At 49.5% G+C, this 20,935-nt stretch overlaps 1 protein-coding gene across 2 annotated transcripts; it reads left to right on the plus strand.

Moving 5' to 3' along the window:
- The first annotated feature begins 254 nt into the window (after positions 1-254).
- On the plus strand, positions 255-20,673 carry UBA1 (ubiquitin like modifier activating enzyme 1). Of its 2 annotated transcripts, XM_028522189.2 has the most exons (27): positions 255-398; positions 1,068-1,175; positions 8,020-8,136; positions 8,270-8,328; positions 8,434-8,602; positions 8,694-8,828; positions 9,994-10,100; positions 10,354-10,444; positions 10,555-10,687; positions 11,201-11,298; positions 11,388-11,534; positions 11,663-11,839; positions 11,969-12,073; positions 12,164-12,244; positions 12,597-12,752; positions 14,125-14,290; positions 14,404-14,600; positions 15,274-15,338; positions 15,577-15,772; positions 16,505-16,579; positions 16,691-16,880; positions 18,325-18,413; positions 18,691-18,783; positions 18,911-19,102; positions 19,923-20,024; positions 20,125-20,225; positions 20,364-20,673. In XM_028522189.2, the coding sequence occupies exons 3-27, from the start codon at positions 8,020-8,022 to the stop codon at positions 20,497-20,499; spliced, it is 3,177 nt and encodes a 1,058-aa protein (XP_028377990.1). In that variant the 5' UTR covers positions 255-398; positions 1,068-1,175; the 3' UTR covers positions 20,500-20,673. The 2 variants fall into 2 exon arrangements, with proteins under 2 accessions (XP_028377990.1, XP_028377989.1); XM_028522188.2 differs by lacking the exons at positions 255-398; positions 1,068-1,175 and adding an exon at positions 3,594-3,828.
- Positions 20,674-20,935: the final 262 nt, after the last annotated feature.

The raw sequence follows: 20,935 nt of genomic DNA on the forward strand, positions 1-20,935 counted from the left end.
CGCTCCCATTTCCCACCCCCCACAGCGCCACTCTCAGAATTTCTAAGCCTAATTTACTTTTTCTAACACCCTGGCCGCGGCCGCCCACCACGTGCACCAAGGGCTGCCTAAACCGGACTACTACCCCCAGCATGCCTCGCGCTTTCGGGCAGGACCACAACCTGTAGGGGTGTCTGGGTCTGACAGAGGCCGCCGACAGCGCGGGAGCAGAAGCGGACGCCCCTCTAGCTAAGCGCCTGTGGTACATCCCAACCGCAGCACTCCCAGGCCCCGCGCTTTCGAGCTCCGCGCAAACTCTGGCTGTTCTGCGACGGAGGAGCTACTTTACTTTTCCGTTACCCCTTGGCGTCGTCGGTCTCTCTCCAGGAGGAAGACCAGGCTTCGGTTCAACGCTGAGGGTGAGCTGTAGCACAGTGTCCGCTTTTGAGGGAGTAGTCTCAGTTTGAGGGATTCCCCTATGGGCATATTTGGAGGCTCTGGGTCCAGGGTGGCTTTTAGAAGTGGCTGGTTTGAGGGACCCTTAGGAAATAGGCTTTGGGAACTCTGGGGTGGGGTGTGCGAGTCAGTTTTAGTCAGTATCCTTTGGAGGCAGAGTTTATATACCTCTTCGCAGAGTTTAGGGGGATGATAGGGGAGACCGTTAGGGTCCATGTGTGAGTACTCTGTCCATGGGGCAGAATTTGGGGTGTTCCCTAAGGGGAGAGACGAAGTTTGAGGTTCCTGAAGTCAAGGCAAATTTTTGGGAGGGCTTGTTTCAGGAAAGGTACTGGCGACGGTGGGAATCTTCGGGACCGATGTGGCATTGTTAGTGTACCTGTGGCCTTTGTGACCTCTGGTTCTATGATGCGCCCCCCCCCACCCGCGCGCACTTGGGTACCCAGGGCGGAGAGACTAGACATGTCGGGGCCCACAAGTTGGTAGCGAGAGGAGCCCCCAGCCGAGACTGTGGAAGGGACACTGGAGCCCTATGCGCTTCCCAAGGGGACAGGGTGCCACCCGGCCTTCCTCAGCCTCTCATGAGGAGGTGGGGCTGTGAGGAAGTCCATTTTTGCCTCTTTTGCACCTAGTTCGCTGGAAGTATGGCTTGTGAATTACTCACCAGGAGCGGATCAGCATGCTGAAGGAGTATTCTACAGTCTGCCTGGCAAAATAGAACTCACTGATTAATCGCAAAGGTGAGTAGCTCCATGAGTTTTCTGTAGCTTTTCTGTGGACGTTGTGCAGAATTCATAAGGGTGGTAGCTTTCATGGCTTCATCTGTATGATCCACTGTTAGCTTTCCTTTATAGGCACCAGGCTTAAAACCTTTCGTCTAGGGAAAGGACAAGGCCTTGTGTGTGATTCATTTTTTATAAGCCCATTGATCCCAGATTATCAACAAAGGCTCTAGATTCAAATCCCATTGATACTTGCCAGCTGTGTGGTCTTTGTCAAATCTTTCTGTGAGCCTGAAAAATGAGTATGAGCAAAATGATGATCAGATTAGTTTACACTTATTTAACACTTTATTAGCCCATCTAATCCCCACAACAGCACTACTAGGAAGTAGCTTATTATTATCCTGTTTTATAACTGAGGAAACTGGGACACCAGGAGGGTAATTTGCCTATGGTTACTGTTAGTGAGTGGCTGAGCAAGCATTCAAATCTAACCAGTCTAGTTCTTGAGTCTATAGTCTTAATCAAATCCTATAATCCCCTCCCCCAATTTAATGGTACTACTACCAGTGTTAGTCATATACCACTTCATGCCAGGCACTCTTCTAGACTCTGTCACAAGGTAGGTTACCATCTTCATTTTATGGGTGGGGAAACAGTGGCTACAGAAGTGAAGTGTCTGGCCCCAGGTTACACGGCTACTCATCCCAGTTGTGGGTGGGTGGGAATGCTTTTTGTGAGGGTTTAAGAACTCTTTTAGGAGGTCACCTTTGAGCTGAGATGTGAAGCACCAAAAGGAACTGATTTCCTGTTCTGTATTCTAGAGATCAGTGGCACAATGCACAGAAAGGAAACACCACAGGAGCCACCATATCTATTAATGGGATCTATTATTATTTGACAGATTTTGGAGTGCTTATTGTGTGGCTGGAGTTTATCTCTGGTGATCTGGTAGTCCTACCTATTTAATGTATATTGGTGGCCTTAGCTTTCCAGTGTCCTTCTAGGAGGGTGTTTTAAGTCATTATTATATTTGTAATTTTTTTAAGTCCTTACCTGAGGACATTTTTTTTTTCATTGCTTTGAGAGAGAGAGAGAGAGAGACATCAATCGGTTGTTTGAGCAGGGCATTTTCCAGATCAAACAGGGCTTGTGCCCTGACTAGGGATCAAGCCTGCAACCTTTCTGTTTATAGGGTGATGCTCCAACCAATTGAGCCACACCGGCCAGGGCAAGACATTATTTTAAAAATAATGCCCCGAGTAGGGGGTTTCCTCAGTGACTGGGTATGTTTATATATTACCTTTGTAATAATATGTTATATTTAAAAATTTAACAGTGTCCTGTGCCGGCACTGCTCATAATTCATATTCTCTGATTTTGGTAACGTATATTGCTTTTATGAGGTAGATTACTATCCCCATTTACAACTGTGGAGACTGAGGCACCTGTCAAAGGCATGTAGTGAGTCTGGATTTGGTTGGGCCAACACAGCCCTGGTTCATGTGCAGTCAGTCAGGGATGGGGAGGAGGCAACTACACTTCTCCTGGGTTTTTTCCCTGTGGCTCTGTGGTTAGGTCTGGAATTATTCATGAACAGGCATGGCCATATTGCCTGGGCTGGAGTACCTAATCCAGGGGTGTCCAACCTTTTGGCGACTCTGGGCCAAACTGGAAGAAGAAAAGTCTTGGGCCACAGATTAAATATAGTGTGACACACACACAAAATCTCAATGTTTTAGGTAAATTTATGATTTTGTGTTAGGCCACATTCATAGCCATCCTGAGCCACATGCAGCCCATGGGCTGCAGGTTGGACACCCCTGCTAGGCAAGGCTCTCCATCCAGTCTCATGCATAACTCATGATAAGTATGTGGGACTTCTCTTGACCTCCCTGAGTTTCCAGGTTGAGTTGCTTCAGCATCACTATTAATTATTCACGAGTGGGGGGTGGGGGAATGTGTTTTACCTGTAGTATTCCCATTTCCCTGCTTACAGGATATTATATGCAGTGGTAGGTGCATCTGTCCCTTTTATTCCAGCCCACCAGGATTTATGATTCATGAAAGATATGGCCTTGGTTTCCTTGGGTTCTGGCTGTAAAGATTATTCATTATTTATGGCAGTGGAGTGTGGCTTCCATGTTTTAACGTTGGCTTTTTGGTTGCTGGGTGTCAACCAACCACCCGGCCTCATACCTAATTCATGACCAGGAAGTGTGGGCTTGATGCCCTTTCTTAGTTTCCATGGTAGCCTGGCTGCGAAGATATATTCATTATTCAGGTTCCATGAGGCGTGGCCTGTTTTTACCTTTTTTCCTAGTTAGTGCCTTAGTAGCCGCCAGGTGGAGCTATTCCTTTCCAAATGAATCACTGACTGTCCGGGACCAAAATGGGCGCGGTCTGCTTGCATCCGGGTTCTGGGGGTGGGGCCCAAGGTTTTGTTCCGGCCTCGCGCTCAGCGGCCGCCATCTTGTGTCGGCGGTTGGGTAAAGGAGGTGGCTGGGACAAGAGCAAGCACTACTGCCGAGGGGAGGAGAAGGTAGCTTAGGCAGCGGTGATTCTCAGCAGCCCAGACAACAGGGAGGAGGAAAAGGAGGACAGCGGTGGCCGAGCTTGGCTTCGGCTCCTAGAGGAGTTGGCGGCGGCGCGACCCGGGGAACCGGCATTGGTAAGGAATGGCTGTTCTCTGCACCTTGGCAAGGGTTTCAGGGTGCATTGGAGGAAACAGGGTCAGCGCTGGGCCGGCCTGATGTCAGTGTGGGCCGTGGTGACTGGCACTATGGGGATCGGAGGGGGGAGGCACATCTTGGGGTGGAGCCGACATTTCCCATCAAGGATCAATCAAGTATTAAAGATCTTCTCTGGAATTTCCCTTCATACACCCCTAGTCCCTTGGTATTTGCCCTCAGTTTCCAAGAGGGCCCAGACCCTGGAGAAGGAGGGTTCACAGGCTTTTGTTAATTTCTGAGACTCTTCTCCAGCATCTTCCTTCAGGTACCCGAACACACACGCATACAGCCTGCCTTCAGATCTTCCAAGGAGACTAAACCCTGTAAAAGGCTATTTGGGCCTGGCCTCCCTAAAAGACTCCCCCCCCCCCTACATCTCAGGTTTCCCAAACCCATCCTGGCCCTAGCATCTTCCATTAGAAACCCTCTGGGCCCAGCACCTATATTCAAATGGCCTTTTTGGCACTTACCTTTAGAGACTCCTTTTTCACGGTCCCAGTATTTTTTTCAGAGACTACCCCTTGCAGGCCACAACATCTCCCCCATAAGATACACCTAACCCTCAGTACTTCCCTCAGAGCCACCTGGGGGACCAGGCACCAAAGAAGAACTGTTTGGGCACATAATCCTCCATCAGAAATCCCCTGCTGGCATCTTTCCCCGAGGACCCTGTTGGATCCTAGGCCTCTTCATCCAGAGATTTATTTGCTTCTCAGACCCCACCCTTCACTCAACCTCTGCTTTCAGAAGCCAACCAGGGTTCCAGCTTTTCTCACAGAACCCTTAACTGCACATCAGGCTTCAGAATCGGCCTTCAGAGCCTTTCAAGGTCTACACCGTCTTCAGCCAGAAGTCCTCAGCTTTTGTTTTCAGATTAATAGGACCCCAGCATCATTGTCAGATGTTTCTTCCCCCAGTAGTTGCTCCCCCAGTTGTTCTTCATCAGAGTACAAAAGCCCTTCTCAGCTTCTACTCTCCAAGCTTCCATAGGATCCTGTATAGTTGGACAGAGAAACCCAGCCCCACTTGGTGAACTAGCCAGTATCTCCTTACTGAACTTTTGGGGCCCAGAATTGTCTGGGCTTAGCCTCCCCTTTCTATCATTTCAGAGAAGCTACAGTCCCTAGCCTATACCAGTGAGATCAAAACAAGGCCTTTGTGCTCCAGTAGAAATCCCTGGGCCTCAGCATCCACCCTTGTAGCCTCCTGGGATTCTGACATAGATGTCAGAAATACCTCTCCCCTTGCAAGTCCCTATTTTTGATCAAAGATTCCTCTACCATCAGCATCTGCCTGGCCGAAGAGACCTGCAGGGCCCCAGCATCCTCTTGATGGAGAATACCCCTCTCTCCACACCCCAGATCTTCCTGCAGCCTCCTTGGGCACTACAGTCCCCTACCCATTCCCCATGCAGGTTCAGTGGGGCCCAGCAACTGCCTTCCTACCTCTTTGCAGCCTCTGGGGGCCTCCAGTGTAATTTTCTGGCCTTTCCCAAAAGGTTTCTTTCCAAATTTTTGAGTTTTAATCAACCTTGCCTGGCCCACCCCACCTGGCCCACATGGCTTCTACCATCTCCTTTCCCACCTCCTTCAGCATCTGGACTCTGACAACTGCCTCCTGGTTCCTCTCTTTTCTGTTCCTAGGGACTTCTCAGTTAATCCCTTCTAGGAGGCTTGATGGGTCCCTGCATCTCCTGCTCTAGGTTCTCCATCCTAATAACCTGACCTTGTGCCTGCCCTCTCTCAAACCTGCTCCAGGACTCCTACCTCAAAACTTTTTTGGTTTGGGTGGTACAGAATGTACAGGCTTCAAAATCACCAATTTGGAGATCTCAGTCAAGTTCTGAAACTCTGAGCCCCCAGTTCAGCTTTGCTGAAGAGTCGATAGTATTTGTGTTCTGATTGGAGCTTGAGCATATGCTAAGGGGGAAGGGGTATTGATTTTGTGCTGGGGGTGGGTGATCTTAACTCCTCTCTGGGGTTTCTACCCTAGACCCTTCTGCTTCTCTTTGTATTGGCCTGTTCCAAATCTCTGCAATTGAAATTCACTCTTGAACAATTCATCAAAACCTGTTCAGATCCTTGCTGCCAGAACTATGTAGGGGTCCAGAGGTAAAAGATGAAGATAATTAAAGATCATTTTGGCCCTGGATCATCTCTGATTTAGGGAGTGGGGAGATGGTGTATCCCAAACAAGCAAACCAGTGACAAGGCAAGGAGATAAGTAATGGAGGCCACTGTAAGTACCCAGTGAGGAGCTTACTTACATCTTCAGATCTCTAAGTTATTACTACAGACCTTGATTTTTGTTAACCTTCTCAATAGCCCCTTGAGGATAGTTCCTCATTTGTCCCTTCTTTTGGAGAAAATGAGGCTCAGAGGAAATGAGATCCCTATCCAGGTCAAAGAGTCAGAAAATGGGAAAATGTACTTTGTCTTTGTTTCTCTAATTCACCAAGTCTCTTCCTACCTTGGTTGGTTCTTAGCATTTCTAGTAATACAGCTGGCTGGCTCAGACCCTAGCCAGCCTTGTGCCTCCTGGGTTCTCCTTCCTGCTCTCTCATCTCTTAGCACTGGGCCCTGGGCCCTGAGCTTCATCCTGACTCTATTCCCCCAGGAAGCATTTGGCAAACAGTTCTGCAAGCTCTGGGCAAGTGACTGTAGTTCCCTGGGCCTTTGTTTTCTTTGTGATATGGCCATAAGGTTATCGGGTCCATGGGCATTAGTATTAGACAAAGCCTTTGACTCTGTGACTAACAGGTAATAAGTCCTTCGTAGATAGCAGGAAGCTCCTGTCATCTTGCTTAGCACTAGAGTGTAACAAGTGCCAACATGGAATCTTAGGTATGGTGGGAGTACTCAGTGTAATTGGGTATTAGAATGGGCTCAGGGTAGAACAGAGGCCTAGAGGGGCATTAGAGGCGAGGGTAAATGATTCCCCAGCGTCTGGATCCAGTCACCACCCTCACCCACAGATTTCAGTTCCACAGAAGTCTGTATTCTGTCTCTGGGACCTAGTGTGTGACCCTTGGTAAATTCACTTGGCCTTTAAACTCAGTTTTCCCATTTGTCTGGCAAGGATGCTCAACCCTGCCTTGCAGGGTCAGGAGCACTGAGGGGATGACACTTGATCACACTATAAGGCAGCCTGGACTTCAGGCACAGCAGATCCCTGGTCTGGGCTTAGCTTGCTCACTCTCTGTGGGAACCTTAGCCAAGTCACCACACATCCCTAAGTTAATTTTTTCTTTCAGTGTGAGTTGGGGGATGTTATCAATAGTAGTTTCAACCCCATGGGGGTGCCCTGACTACAAAGTGAGGCAAGGCTCATAAAGTCCTTAGTATGATGTTTGGCCCTGGGGGGGGGGGTACTCTTAACACTTACCATTATTGTTAATCTGCTTAAGGGACTCCACAAGCAGATGAAGCTTCGGAGGTGAGCGTCTTCTCTCTTCCTGCCACTTTTTATTGGCCTGGGTGTTTCCCAGAGCTGGGGTAGAAGGGGGTATTGGGCTTCTTCCTGAGACCCTCTGGGGACTGGGTTCTGTGCCATCATACCACCCTGTTGGATGTCTATGCCATGTTTCCCTCCCTCACCCCTGTCCCCGGGGTTAAGGGAGAGGAAAATGGCTGCTCATTCTTGCCCCCCTGCTCTGTGCCAGTCTCTATGGTCTGTGTTCTATCTCAACAACTCCACGGGTGTAGGTAAGTGCTATTGTCATCTCAATTTTACAGGTGAGGGAACTGAGTTCACAGGGGTTAAATAAGATCTGTTAAGGAGGGGCAGGCTGACCTGAATCACCATCCCTCATCTGACTTCCCTGCAAGCACATTCTCCTTGTCACTCCTTTGCCCTGCAGGATTGGCACCTCTCCCCTATTATGCTGGGTGGGGGAGAAAGGTGAATGGCCTGGTGGTCAGCAGCATGGATTATAAGGCAGACCACCTGGGTTCAGATCTTAGTTCTGACAACTCTGTGACCCTGGGCAAGTCATGTCATCTCTATACCTGTCTCCTTTTCTGTAAAATAGAGATGCTAGCTCTCAAGTTTTCTTTTCCCCCACAGTCTCCAGTAACCAACAGAAACACCCACATTCCCCAGGCCCACCTAACCCACCTTTTTCCCTCTAGATGTCCGGCTCGCCGCTGTCCAAGAGACGTCGCGTGTCTGGACCTGATCCAAAGCCGGGTTCTCACTGTTCCCCTGCCCACTCTGTGTTATCTGAAGTGCCCTCGTTGCCAACCAACGTGAGTATCTTTTTCCTGGAAACTGGCAGGTGGGGATGGTGGGTGTTAATATCTTTTGTATCACTGTCCCATGCGTCCACACTCTATTCCTGTGTGTCTCCTTGAACTTGCTATTCTTTCCCTCTATTCCTAGGGAATGGCGAAGAACGGTAATGAAGCAGACATAGATGAGGGCCTTTACTCCCGGCAGCTGTAAGTGGGGCTGAGGTTGGGCAGAGAGGTCGGGGGGGCGGTGCTCTTGAGAGGATGTGGTCAGGAGGGCCAGGCCCTGACTCGGTGTGCCCCCTAACTTGGCAGGTATGTGTTGGGCCATGAAGCAATGAAACGGCTCCAGACATCCAGTGTACTGGTATCAGGCTTGAGGGGCCTGGGTGTGGAGATTGCCAAAAACATCATCCTTGGTGGGGTCAAGGCTGTCACTCTACATGATCAGGGCACTGCCCAGTGGTCTGACCTCTCCTCACAGGTACCTCTTCATAACTCCCTTCTTCCCTGCCCAGGCACCAGCCCCCCAGGCTTTATAGCCACTTCATTTCATCCCTTAATCTACTTTGCAGTTCTACCTGCGGGAGGAGGACATTGGTAAAAACCGGGCTGAGGTCTCCCAGCCCCGCCTCGCCGAACTCAACAGCTACGTGCCTGTTAGTGCCTATACTGGCCCCCTTGTTGAAGACTTCCTTAGTGGCTTCCAGGTACCTCAAGCAAAGCCTGGCCTCCTGTCCTCTTCTCTCAGAACCCATTACTGGTGTGTTTATGTGTCCAGTATTTAAGGAACTGGCCTATGTGCCAGGTTTCATGCTGGGCATGCAGGCAAGATTTAGATCCTTGCCTTGGCTGGTGTAGCTCAGTGGATTGAGCATGGTCCTGTGAACCGAAGGGTCGCTGGTTCGATTCCCAGTTAGGGCACATGCCTGGGTTGTGGGCCAGGCCCCCAGTATGGGGTGTGGAAGAGGCAACTACCCATTGATGTTTCTCTCCCTCTCTTTCTCCCCTTTCCCCATTCTCTAAAAGTAAATAAATAAAATCTTTTTAAAAAGATTTAGATCCTGGATGTGTCTTTTCAGGGGTGGGGGAAGATGTGAACAGAGAGATAGTACAGCATAGGGTTATGAGCACAAACTGGAGCCATACTGCTTTGGCATGAGTCTCTGCTGCTATTAGTATGACCTCAGGTGGTCGCTTAGTTTCATGTGACTGACCTTTTCCTGTTCATAGGAGTGGTAGTAATACAGACCTCATAGAGTTTTTGTGAGGGCTAAACACTTAGAATAGCAGCTGGCACATGATTAGAGCCATCTGGTTGTTTGTTAAATAAAAGCTCTGGGCCAGAAAGAGGAGCTGTGAGAGCTGAGATTCTGTCCTGGGATGTCCCAGCAGCCAGGGCGCACTGCAGCTGAACCGTGAGGTAGGGTAGAAGCTCAACCTAGGGAAGGGTGGGAGTTCAGGCAGAGAGCAAAGTCCTAAGTATGTGGCTAAGCAGGCCTTGTCTTGAGAATTGGGAGCGAGTGGGTGTGGTAGGATTGAGCTCAGACTTTGGCTGGGACGGTTTTACCTCTTCTGTGTCTCACGGGGCATGATAGGGTTGTAGGCAGGCAGCAGTGGGTGTTGGTAAATGAATGAGTCAGATCATACTCCTCCTAGCTGCCTCTTTACCTAGATTGTCTTGGTCTAGGGATTCTTAGGTACTTAGTTTCTCTTCACTGAGTTTCACTGGCTCTGAATCTGATACACAGTAGATACAGTATTTTGTGTTTCTGAAAGGGCTGAACCAGCAAAGCCCTCAGGGCTCCCTAAGACCTCACACCAAGCTTCCTCTGTTATTCTGCCCTGAGCCTCTACTGCTCTGCCTGTCCACAGGTGGTGGTCCTCACCAACACCCCTCTGGAGGACCAGCTGCTGGTGGGTGAGTTTTGTCACAGTCATGGCATCAAGCTGGTGGTGGCAGATACACGGGGCCTGTTTGGGTGAGTGCCCATACCCATTTCCCCTAATCTCTGTAAGGCCCAGGTCTCACTGCCCACAGCCCCCTTTAGCCACCTGGGTTTTAGATTGTGTGTTCACCTCCCCATGTGGCATGAATGCCATCTGGTTAGCAGGGATAGGCTCAATTTGATCAGCAAGTATTTGCTACATTTTGAAAGACATATGAAGTGTCGTCCCCCCCCCCCCACCCCCGTGCACAGAACTTGGGCATCAGCCCTGTTGCCCCCTTCACAGGCAACTCTTCTGTGACTTTGGAGAGGAAATGATCATCACTGACTCCAATGGAGAACAGCCACTCAGTGCTATGATTTCTATGATCACCAAGGTAAGGAGAGCAGCCTCAGGGATCCTAGCAGGCAGATGGGCAACAGCAGGATTCCTTGTCTGCTTCTGTTACCCTGAGCTTATCTCTGAGACCACTCTTCTTTTAACCAGGACAACCCTGGTGTGGTTACCTGCCTGGATGAGGCCCGACACGGGTTTGAGAGTGGCGACTTTGTCTCCTTTTCAGAAGTACAGGGCATGGTTGAACTCAACGGAAGTCAGCCCATAGAGATCAAAGTTCTGGGTAAGCTAGGGCCATGGGGAAATCAGGGGAGATAGGAAGTGTGTCTCTGTGCTCTAAGCAAGGGGAAACACATCCTGGGTGTCTGAATTGAACCAGAAACAGTTCCTGGGGGTCTGACCCCAGCTGGTGGGCATGGGGTGGGGGAGGTGCTATCTCATGTCTTAGCTGTTCTTGGGAGGGTAGGTCCTTAGTATCTGCTAAGGGGGAAAGGTCTCTGGTGTTTGAACAGAGCAGATCAGAGGATCCACTCATGTCTGAGCTGATTGGGACAGGTAGCAAGGAGTATCTTCTAATACAGACTTAGAGCCAGGGACACAGGGACCAGCTCTCATGTCCCTGGAGCTGGTTCTATGGCAGAAGGGAAATTGTTTCTGATGTCCAAGTGGAACCTGGGGTGGAGAAGAAATGGCTCCTGATGTCTGAGCTGGGTCAGGAATGGATTTTTCCTTATCTTAGGGATGTTGTGCGTTTTAGGGAGGACGGGTAGCCTGATGGTCTCCATGTCTCCCCTAGGTCCTTACACCTTTAGCATCTGTGACACCTCCAACTTCTCTGACTACATCCGTGGTGGTATTGTCAGTCAGGTCAAAGTACCTAAGAAGATCAGCTTTGTGAGTGTGGAGGGTGGTAGGCTGTAGGGGTGGTTCTGGGCATTCCAAGGTTCTGCATTCTTCTGGTTCTGATGCGCTTTCCCCCACAGAAATCTTTGCTGGCCTCACTGGTAGAGCCCGAATTTGTGATGACGGACTTCGCCAAGTATTCCCGCCCTGCTCAGCTGCATATTGGATTCCAGGCTCTTCACCAATTCTGTGCTCAGCATGGCCAGCCTCCTCGGTCCCACAATGAGGTGGGTATATGGGCAAGTCAGCCAGAGCAGATGACCTTGGCACTGAAGGCCTAGCATGCTTCTCTCCCTGTCCACTCTTCCCCACCATAGCCTGATAGCTGTGCTTTTGGTTGCTCCTGCCCCACCAGGAGGATGCAGCAGAGCTGGTGACCTTAGCCCGGGCTGTGAATGCTCGAGCTCTGCCAGGAGTGCAGCAGGAAAGCCTGGATGAGGACCTCATCCGGAAGCTGGCATATGTGGCTGCTGGAGATCTGGCACCCATAAATGCCTTCATTGGGGGCCTGGCTGCCCAGGAGGTCTTGAAGGTCAGCATGGATAGAGAATAGCAGGGTCGGAACTAGGCCAAGTAGCTCCCTGCCTCCACCACTTGCTGTCCTTCTGTGTTTTGCCCCCGTTAACTACTGACCACTTTCTCTTTCATCCCCAATCTCCAGGCCTGCTCTGGGAAGTTCATGCCCATCATGCAGTGGCTATACTTTGATGCCCTGGAGTGTCTCCCTGAGGACAAAGGGACCATCACAGAGGACAAGTGTCTTCCGGTATGTGAGTGTGGCACATAGAAAAGGTGCCACTGGGGGTGTATTTCTGGCAAGGGTCCTCTCTGAGCCTCTTCCCTTCTCATTCCTCAGCGCCAGAACCGTTATGATGGGCAGATAGCTGTATTTGGCTCAGAAATGCAAGAGAAGCTGAATAAGCAGAAGTACTTCCTGGTGAGTGATCCCCTTGGACACCTACTCCCTTCACCTCTCTTGGCCTCTGGCTACCTCTCCAGAGTCTCCTGCCTCCTGAGGGGGAGGGTCTTTTGGTTCTTATACTTCTATCCACGTGCCTTTTGCTATTTTCTTTATCTTGAGGGAAAGCCTAATGCAACCTTCTGTTAGCCCCCTTTGGTGTGGCCTCCCTCAAATGGTTGGTTATTTCTTTTAACCCTGGGACTTGAGTATGTGGCACTAGACCCTCATTCAGTCTCCTGTTTCCCTCAGGAGGAGTGAGGAGTGATGGGTGACTTTAGGCTAACCTGCATTAACCTGGCTGGCTTTCTTCTTGGCTGCTTCTTCCTAGGTGGGTGCAGGAGCCATTGGCTGTGAGCTGCTCAAGAACTTTGCCATGATTGGGCTGGGTTGTGGGAAGGGTGGAGAGGTTGTCATCACAGACATGGACACCATTGAGAAGTCAAATCTGAACCGACAGTTTCTGTTCCGGCCCTGGGATGTTACGGTGAGGGGCAGCGCATTGTCATCTCACTTTCCTCCTGTCTTTTTGTTCCCTTTTTTTTCTGGAAAGGAGTCCTTTTTGCCTCTTTCTTTCCTTCAGCTTTTCTCTTTTCATTCCAAAAACATTTATTGAGTACCCTTTCATTGAATCTACCAGTTTTCATCTCTTTTTTTCTTTTCCCTTGACTTCTTATCCATGCTATTGGGACAGCGTGGTGGGAATCCTCCAAAGTACCCCCAGGTTCAGTGATACACAAGAACTCACAGGACTCAGAATGTAGTCAGTTGTATTCACAGCTATGATTTCTTTCAGCAAAGGAAAAGGTACATGGGGTGAAGTCTGGATTAGACCAGGCACAAGCTTCCAGAACACTTTTCCCAGTGGAGTCACACAGGCCACACTTAATTCCCCCGGTAGCCAGTTGCAACATGTGAAATGTTGTTAACCAGGGAAGCTTGTTAAGAGACTCAGCACCCAGGGTTTTTACTGTGGGCTGGTCACATAAGCACCCTCTACTGGCCATGTACCCAAGCGCCACATTTCCAGAAGGAAAGCAGGTGTTGTGCACAAACTATGTTGTTTGCATAAGCAGTGTAGGCACAGAGGGCCATCCTTATCATGTAAGCAATGGGTAGAACCCTCCTAAAGTCCCAATGCCCCATATGCCAGCCAAGGGCCAGCCTTGCAGGCAGGCCTTTCCTTGAGAAGTGCTTTATGCCTGCTAGGTTCACTCTTCTCTGCACAGATAGAAGCTGGGTTATACAGGGATCTATCTGGGAAGTCTTCCATGGAGGATAACATTATTTATAGTTCATGGTAAGTACAGTGCAAAGGAACAGCAAAAACGAGGGAAATCAGATGGGTCCAAGATGTGGATTTGCAGTTTTGATCACAGTGATTGAGGAAGGGTCTGTAGACTTGGAGGGTGTGAGGGAGTAGAAAAGTGCTTCAGGCCAAGGTGAGTACCCAGGCCATGACTGAGAGGTGAGAGGGTAGTAGATGAGCTAGAGAAAATAGGGCCAGCTCCTTTTACCCAGAGTGGAGGTGTGAGCTGGGGTAGGGTTTTGAGGACAGGAGGGTCAAGACCTGACTTGGGGCTTTTGAGAGAATCTTGCTTATCTGTGTGCTTAGATCCTGTTTTTTTTTGGGGGGGGGGATGTACCCCAGCCCTGAGTGCTGAGACCAGATAGCTGGCTTATTGTCTTCAGTTGGTATCTGGCTACTGCTTCCCTTTCCACTGAACCTCTGCCATATTTATTACAGTCCCAGCCATGAGGCGCTGTCAACAGACTGGCTGTTAAATCGGGGAGCCTCCGGAGGTCCTTTGGGTGAATGCAGAAATAACTGAGCTGTTTCCCCTTCCTCCATCCCCCAGAAGTTAAAGTCTGACACCGCTGCTGCAGCTGTGCGCCAGATGAATCCGCATATCATGGTGACAAGCCACCAGAACCGTGTCGGCCCGGACACAGAACGCATCTATGATGATGATTTCTTCCAAAACCTGGATGGTGTGGCCAATGCCCTGGACAACGTGGATGCCCGTGAGTTGGGAGTCGGGTGAGGAGGTCAAGGGCAGGGGTGTATGTATGTATGTGTGTTGGGGATGGCTGTCTTTCTGTCCTCTCCTGATGTCCCTCCTCCTTCCTACTGTCAGGCATGTACATGGACCGCCGCTGTGTGTACTACCGTAAACCACTGCTGGAATCGGGCACACTGGGCACCAAGGGCAACGTGCAGGTGGTGATCCCCTTCCTGACAGAGTCATACAGCTCTAGCCAGGACCCACCTGAGAAGTCCATCCCCATCTGCACACTGAAGAACTTCCCTAATGCCATTGAGCACACCCTGCAGGTGATTAGCTTTCAGGGGTGAGGGAAGGGAATAGGCGCCCTTCCTTTCAGTATCCAAGCTCCTGTCCTTCAGGTGTTGCAAGCCTAAGTACAAGATGAACTTTTTCTCCAAACCTTCCTGTCTCACTTCCCATCCAGCAGCCTAGGTGTTTAGTATGGTTCATTCATTTTTTAACCTTTATTCTGGAAATTTTTCAACATGTAAACAGGTATAAAGAGTAGTATGGTGAACACTCAAATACCATTCATCACTTAGGTTTAACAGTTGTTCCTGTTTTGCCACATGTTCTTTGATTTGTTTTTTGTTTTTGTTTTTTGTGCTGAAGTATGTCATGGACATCACAACACTTCACTTCCTGATGCTTCATTATGCTTCTGTGAAGGGAGTATGTGTTTCTACATAAAAGGTCTTTCAACCTTTGTACCGGGACATAACACCAAGTGAAGTACACAGAGCTTAAGAATAATTTTTTTCACACGTTCACTAATGCTTACTATTGCTCAGATCAAGTTCATTGGTTTTTAAATTGAGATGCTGGGGTTGGGGAGTAGGAAAGTTTAGGAGCAGAGTTTGACAGACTTCCCTTATCTCAGAGCAGTTGTGGGGGTTTTTTGTTTGTTTTTTGTTCTTTTAATTTACTCACCTCCATGTAATTCATTTGCTATGTCTGCAGTGGGCTCGGGATGAATTTGAAGGTCTCTTTAAACAGCCAGCAGAAAACGTCAACCAATACCTCACGTAAGCAACCAAATGCCCCCTTGCCCCATCCCCTGCCTGCCAGGCAGGACATCCTATCTGCTTTCCTCACTACTGTAACTTGCAGTGGTAGGCAAACTTGAAATGAATCCATGAATGTTTGGGCCTCATAACACCTGGGGTCAGGAGTAGCTTTCCATGGGGAAAGTGGGGTTTGTCATGGAGCCCACTCTTGGAGCCACTGTATAACCCTGCCTCTGACCATTCCAATTCCTGATAGAGACCCCAAGTTTGTGGAGCGGACCCTGCGGCTGGCAGGCACCCAACCCTTGGAGGTGCTGGAGGCTGTACAGCGCAGCCTGGTGCTGCAGCGGCCACAGACCTGGGCTGACTGTGTGACCTGGGCCTGCCACCACTGGCACACCCAGTACTCGAACAACATCCGACAGCTGCTACACAACTTCCCTCCTGACCAGGTAATGCCCACTTTCCAGGTCCACTTGGCAGAATCCAAAACAGGAACTTGCTGTGGGCTCACACATGCACAACCCGGCTCCTCCTGGTCATTAGTCCAGCTGTGGCAGGTGCCCCAAGGCATAGGGAGCTGAGAAGAATAATGAAGTCTGAGTTGTTTTTTTCCACCCCCTTTCCTTTGAGCAGGAGACTTTGCTTCCTTTACTTGTGTTATGGGCTGAGTCATACGGGTTCCCAGAGCTGTAGGGATTATGGGGAGGAAATTTGGAGTTCAGAGAACAGTAGTCAGTGTGGATTCAAATCCCAGCTTCATTTGCACTTGGGCAACTCACATAACTTCTCTTTGCACCTCAGTTTCCCCCTTTCTCAGTGAGAGATAGATAATAGTGCCTACTTCATAGGGATTTTTTGTGAGGATTTAGTGGTATTTACTAATACTTAGTTTGTACAGTGTTTGGCAATCCATAAAAGTTAGTTGAATGGTTGTGTGTCTTGCACAAACCAAGTACCTAGGGATCGGTGGTAGTTTGTTCTCAATGAGGTCCCTACTTAAGCCTGGCATCAGAACTTCCATCTCCAGTACCCTGCAGTCTGTGTCTTTTATTGTTAACTCCAGCCTTCTGTCAGTGCCAGATGTAGTGAGTCAGGGCCCATCCAGGGCCAGGGTGAGGAGTTAAGATTGTTAGGCCTTCACTCTCAGGTCCTGTACCTCAGAAATCTCTCTATTCTCTTAGCTCACAAGCTCAGGAGCTCCGTTCTGGTCTGGGCCCAAACGCTGTCCACACCCACTCACCTTCGATGTCAACAACGTACGTCTCCTCCCTGGGGTCTCCTAGGGTCAGTGGATGAGTAGGTGGGAAGCAGGTAGCCCAGGTGAGAGCTGATAATGTGTTCCCCTTCCTGGCTCTCCTTTCTCCCAGCCCTTGCATCTGGACTACGTGATGGCTGCCGCTAACCTGTTTGCCCAGACCTATGGGCTGATAGGCTCTCAAGACCGAACTGCAGTGGCTGCACTCTTACAGGCTATTCAGGTCCCTGAGTTCACCCCCAAGTCTGGTGTAAAGATCCATGTCTCTGACCAGGAGCTGCAGAGCGCCAGTGCTTCTGTTGGTGAGCGTTTATGGCCATTCAACCAGGAGTCACCACCTCACTTGTTCCCTGCCCAGCCTCCCCACCAGTCCTCTGTCCCTGGCTGTGTTCTGACTCCAATCCTGAGCTCCCCCCACACCTTTCTTAGGGCCTCCCTTCCTCTGAAATGAAGAGGTTTGGTTAGGGCAAATTCTCTCCCTCAACTCACTCCCTTTCCCTTCCCACTCAGTAATCCTCAGGAGAAGTAGCTGTTTCTCTTGCTCCATTGCATATCTGCTTTGGGGGGGGGGAACTTTTCTGTTTCTTCTTGGTCTTTTTGGGAGGGTATGATCTCCACCAGTGGTCTTTGTCCCTTGTTATCTGCTTCAATCTCCCTACCCCCATGTTCCTCTTTGTGTGTATTCACCCTAATGTTGCCCTCCATATAATTTTCCTCCTAAACACTCCTTCCTCATTTTCCCCCATACCCCCCACCTCTCTCCATCTCCTTCCTTCAGTTTATGCTGTGTATCAGGGATAAAGAGCCCAGATAGTAAGTCTCTCAGGTTTTGCAGGCCACATAATGTTCGCAGCTATCATCTCTGCAGTCGAAGCACGAAAGCAGCAATACACATGTAAACGAATGAAGGTAGCTTTGTTCCCACAAAATTTTGTTTATAAAACAGGTGGGAGGCTGAATATGGTTCATGGGGCCTTCGTTTTCTGACCCTTGGTCTGTGTATTTATCTACCTACCTTTCCATCTCTCTTCCTCCATAGATAATGCATCTGTAGCTATGTTACTCTTCCTCTATTTCCCTTCTGTCTCCCCCACTTCCTCTCCATGTGTCTTCATCTGTCTCTTATCTCATTTTCTTTCCCAAATATCTACCCCCATACCCCCACATGTTCCCCCTGTATATTTTTTCCATCTTCATTTTTTTCATGCATGTACTTCCTTTCTCTTCTCGTGTGTATGTATATGTAGTAATATAAAATGCATCTAAAATCTCCCACCTGTCTTGACCTCTTTTTGTTCCTGTTCTCCCCTTCTCATGTGTTCTCTCTCCTTCTATACCTGTCTTCTATATCCATGTCTGTGTCTTTCCCCTCAGTTTCCCCTTCATATATTTTTTTCATCCCTCCTTCCCCCATATTCTCCTCCATGTCTCCCATCTCTGTACATCATTCTTTCCAAGACCTCCAGCTCTCTCACCTGGATCTCTCCATCTCCACTTTCCTCGTGTCATCATTTCAGTCCCATAGTGTCTCTAGAGATAACTCTTGATATCCCTTCACTTCCTGTCTTCAGGTTTGTGCCCGTTGCCTTGCTTTACCTCTCTGCCTTGCCCCTCTTCTGAGGATGGCTTTCCTTTTCAAATCCTTGTTCTATCTGAATAACTTTTGTCCCAACCTGGGCTTCTGTTTTCACCTCAGACCCTGGCCTGGGATCTAAAGGGCTGTTGGTGTTTTCTTTCTTCTTGCAGATGACAGCCGTCTAGAGGAGCTCAAGGCCACACTGCCCAGTCCAGAAAAGCTCCCTGGGTTCAAGATGTACCCCATTGACTTTGAGAAGGTACTGGGTGGGGACTTGGGGCAGGCAGGGGGTGGGCTAAGTACTAATGGGGTGGGTTCAGTACTGATGGGCTGGGCAAAACAGGTCTCTGGGGATCTGGAGGCAACCCTAGGTCTTTGTAGTGATTGGATCATGGCCTTGCCATGCAACCCTGAACAAATAGATGTTCCCAGTCATGTTTTTGATCTCCAGTAGATAATTGCTGTGTCCCTAAAGGCCAGTAATGGTCTTCCTCTGATCCTCTCATTATCTTCCTATCCTCCCCAAACCATAAAAGGATGATGACACCAACTTCCATATGGATTTCATTGTGGCTGCATCCAACCTCCGGGCAGAGAATTATGACATTCCCCCTGCAGATCGGCACAAGGTGAGGGCATCTAGACCTGACGTTTCACCCCCTCCCAGGCTTGAGTTCCCCACATTCCATCCATTCTGTATACTGGGAACCTTTTCCTCCTCAGTCACTGTCTTCCTTGATTTCTCCTGCCCTACAGAGCAAGCTGATTGCTGGGAAGATTATCCCAGCCATTGCGACGACCACAGCAGCCGTGGTTGGCCTTGTGTGTCTGGAGCTATACAAAGTGGTTCAGGGGCACCGACGGCTTGACTCCTACAAGAATGGTTTCCTCAACTTGGCTTTGCCTTTCTTTGGCTTCTCTGAACCTATTGCTGCACCCCGTCACCAGGTGAGGTCCTGCATCAGGGGAGGTAGGCTTGTGGGTCGCTATTTCTCTGTAGAGCTGGCTGTAGTTTGCTTCATAGGCTTTCACCAGGTGAAGGTTTCTGTCATTGTGTATCTACTTATTTTGTGTACCACTTGTTCATTTACTCATCATATTTTTTTAGTATCTTCTGTGTGCTAAGGATAGGTTTTGTTCTCCCTGTGGAAGCCCTCAGAAAAGATGGGATATTTGAACGGAGCCCTAGGGGATTGTTAAGAACTGTACAATAATAGCAACCAACATTTATTAAGTGCTTATTTACTACTATTAAGTTCTTGTGCTTGCTTTGTTTATTCACTCAAGTATTTATTGAGCAGCATCCCCTAAACAAGCAGGATAAGGCAGACTTGAGAGTACCAGGTGGCAAGGGGATGGGTTTGAGATTTTAAAATATAGGATGATCACAAATGACCTTGCTGAAAAGATTATATTTGAGTCCAAACTTGGAGGAGATGAAGAGAAAGACCATGCAGTCTACTGGTGGGTGGGGGGTAGCATTTCAAACAGAAGGACCAGTCTCTGAAAGGAAGGGTAGGAGTGTGCCTGCCTGGCATGTTTGAGAAAGATGTTGCTAGAGCAGAGTTAGTGAGGTGAGGAGTAAAGAGTAGGATTGCAGTGAGGTTTTCAGTGCTTATTCAGGGTGTGAGGTGGAAGCCACAAGAGAGTTTTGGACAAAAGACTTTTGATCTTGCTTAGCATGTCTCTGCATGAGTAGAAGGGGGAGAGTGACAGAGCCGGACCATCTGGTGGCCCCCATCACACTGGTCTGTTCCTTGTCCTGCAGTACTATAATCAAGAGTGGACATTGTGGGATCGCTTTGAGGTACAGGGGCTGCAGCCCAATGGTGAGGAGATGACCCTCAAACAGTTCCTGGACTACTTTAAGGTGAGGCCCCTTCCTCATTCTCATCCTACATGAAGGCAGAGTGTGCTTGTAACTGGCCTGTCCACCCCAATGACACTGCTGTCCCTCTTCCCTCCTCCAGAAAGAACATAAATTGGAGATCACCATGCTGTCCCAGGGCGTGTCTATGCTCTACTCCTTCTTCATGCCAGCCGCCAAACTCAAGGAACGGTTGGATCAGCCGTGAGTTGGGTGGCAGGAAGCCTCAGCTGGCAGCTATCCCACTCCTGTTCACCACCCTTCACCACCTGGGCCCCCACCCAACTGTCCTTTCTCTCTCTCACTTTCTGCCTCCCTGACATTCTGTTCCCCTGCCCCCAGGATGACAGAGATCGTAAGCCGTGTGTCGAAGCGAAAGCTGGGCCGCCATGTGCGGGCACTGGTGCTTGAGCTGTGCTGCAACGACGAGAGCGGCGAGGATGTTGAGGTCCCCTACGTACGATACACCATCCGCTGACCCCCAGCCCCCTCTCCAGAGTCCTTCTGCCCCAGGGCTCCCATTTGACCTCTGGCAGTGGCCCAACTAGACAAGTCTGGTTTTCCATCCTTATCCCCCTACCTGAACCCCTCTTGCCACTGCTTCCTACCTTGTTCAGAACCTTGGATCCCAATAAAGAGTTATTAATGCAGACGTGCATGCGCTGCTGGCTCCAGGGAAGGAAGGGATCTCCTGGGGCTGTCTGGTTCAGATGGTAACCCAAAGGGCTCAGCCCCACCCCAGTTGCCAGTTTCCTGGGTAGAGAAAATGGGAATTGCTATGTTCTTACTCCAGCACACCCTGTTTAGGAAAGAAGTAGAGGCACCATAGAAGTAAGGCCATAAAGAACAGGTACCTGGGTCCGATTTATTTGAACTGGATTCCAGTTCTGCCTTCTCCATCTAACACTCTCCCA

The sequence above is a fragment of the Phyllostomus discolor genome, chromosome X (genome assembly GCF_004126475.2).
Source record: "Phyllostomus discolor isolate MPI-MPIP mPhyDis1 chromosome X, mPhyDis1.pri.v3, whole genome shotgun sequence".
NCBI classification, from domain to species: domain Eukaryota; kingdom Metazoa; phylum Chordata; class Mammalia; order Chiroptera; family Phyllostomidae; genus Phyllostomus; species Phyllostomus discolor.